Here is a 2,049-nt window from a genome sequence, read left to right as displayed (position 1 = left end):
AATGATGATGATGATGATGATGATGATGATGATGATGATGATGATGATGATGATGATGATGATGATGATGATGATGATGATGATGGTGGTGGTAATGATGATGATGGTGATGATGCTGATGATAATATTAATCTGATGTGATAATGGTTACTATTCTAAAAAGGATGATAATGGCTGTCAAATTAATATGAGTAGCTATCCCGATTATTCATATTATTTACAGAATGTACAAGCGTTTAACGGCGGCCAGAGAGTACCAGTCTACTGCTGCTGTTGTTATAACTGTTTCTGTTGTTGTTGTTGTTGTTGCTGCTGCTGCTGTTTTTGTTGTCGTCGTTGTTGTTGGTGTTGTCGTTGTTGTTGCTGCTGTTGTTGTTGATACTGTTGTTGGTGTTGTCGTCTTTGTTGTTGTTGTTGTTGTTGTTGTTGTTGTTGTTGTTGTTGTTGTTGTTACACCACTGAATCCTCGGGTTCCGCAGGCACGTCGCACACTTCCACGATGACGGTGTCGGTGTCGGTGTCGGTGTCGGCGGCCGTGGGCATAGACGGAGGGTGCACAATGTTCACAGGAGATGGGGTCACATCTTCTGCTTCTGAAATAGATTTTGAATACATGAACCAAAAACTGTACATATATAACAATAACAACAATATCAATTATAATAACAGTAATAAAAATAATAATCTTATTATAATGGAGCTAAGCCCGTTTGTGGGGCCAGTATACATTTTTACTCAAATCTCATACAATCTACAAAAATACGATTCATTCAAGAATTGTCACAAAGGGTTACGTAGGCATATTTTCAAAATTCGAAAACGAACTTTTGATTAATCAGGTTTGATGATTTTTCCTGTAAATCGAAGCTGTCGGATGTTTTCACTCTGCCATTAGCCATTTCATATTTTATTGGGGACTACTTCCGTTTCGGTTCGTGCTTCGTCATGTGTGTGAGACAGCTGCTTCAACTATTTCCAGATCTGTAAAACCCTCTACTACTCACTACCATTTCCAGATCTCGAATCTCGATATCCAACTCTGTTTGGATGTGTGCTTCACAGTGTCGATGGTTACTTCAGACCAAACTTCATTGTATTGACTTTTTCTAGATACATTTGGTGCAGTCATGTCCCCAACACGTTGAGTTCGTTTAGGCCCGCAAAATATTACATCGTTGTATTGACGTTTTCAAAATTATGGTTCGTATTTGGTGCGTAGTTTCTTAGAGCAAGACTCTAGATATGTTATCTAGATCTCTCTATATCCCAGATGTATAATTTGGGGTACAGAATTCAAGACTAATTTGGAGTAGTTTACAAGAACAAAAGTGCCGTTTGTGCTTTGTGACTTAAGGGTCATGGGTTTGAACCCTGCCATAGTGCCGAAATTGTGTCCTTGGTAGAGGTATGTTGTATGACTTTTCCTCACTTCATCGACGTGGGAATGGATAAGCTACCGGCGGTAGGCGGGAAAGATGTCTTGTAATAATCATACTATAATAAAAAGTGGGTGCCACAGTTCTGCCCACAAAGGCTTTTTTCTGTGACAATACTAAGCGTTTTGGAAAAATAGACATTACACAAACGTTAGCCACTTGTCCCGCGTAGGGCTATTTTAGAAGCTAGATAAGTGCTGTGTAATTAAATCAGTTTCTGAAATAATTATCACAATGCCGTCGAAACCTGCATTTCTGCTATAATGGGACCGGAAGACGTGTTTTTGATTACTTCACATTTGATTATCTATGAAATCCATGTTTTGCATGCCGGGGACCCGGATGTTTTTAGATCTATCGAAACCTATTTGAAAGTGAAGACGGAATGTGAACTAGAGAGTGTCTGTCTTTCCTTAGTCCTACAGTTTGATATGTGCTCAACAAAGGAGTTGTAAGCCTGTTCTCTCGCCAGTCTGGGAAGATCTAGATCTATACATTTAGCCTATACACAAATTGCGCAGTACACAAGAAGCAAAAGGTAAACCACCTAGTTTACGCTACTTCTCCGTTCGTAGAACGGGTATTTTGCTAGTAATAATAATAATAATAATAA

The 2,049-nt window shown here is 39.0% G+C and overlaps 1 protein-coding gene across 1 annotated transcript in view; it reads right to left on the bottom strand.

The window, feature by feature from the left end:
• Positions 1–398: 398 nt before the first annotated feature.
• The window catches only part of LOC118478883, a gene marked incomplete in the record, with an annotated part of 6,427 nt that continues 4,776 nt past the window's right edge, over positions 399–2,049 (bottom strand). The window contains 1 exon segment of the mRNA XM_035973281.1: positions 399–593. Within this exon segment, the coding sequence (XP_035829174.1) occupies positions 451–593 (143 nt within the window).

The sequence above is a fragment of the Aplysia californica genome, unplaced genomic scaffold (genome assembly GCF_000002075.1).
Source record: "Aplysia californica isolate F4 #8 unplaced genomic scaffold, AplCal3.0 scaffold01099, whole genome shotgun sequence".
Taxonomy (NCBI): domain Eukaryota; kingdom Metazoa; phylum Mollusca; class Gastropoda; order Aplysiida; family Aplysiidae; genus Aplysia; species Aplysia californica.
Note: the sequence above shows the minus strand (reverse complement) of the source record. Positions and strands in the feature narration are given on the sequence as shown.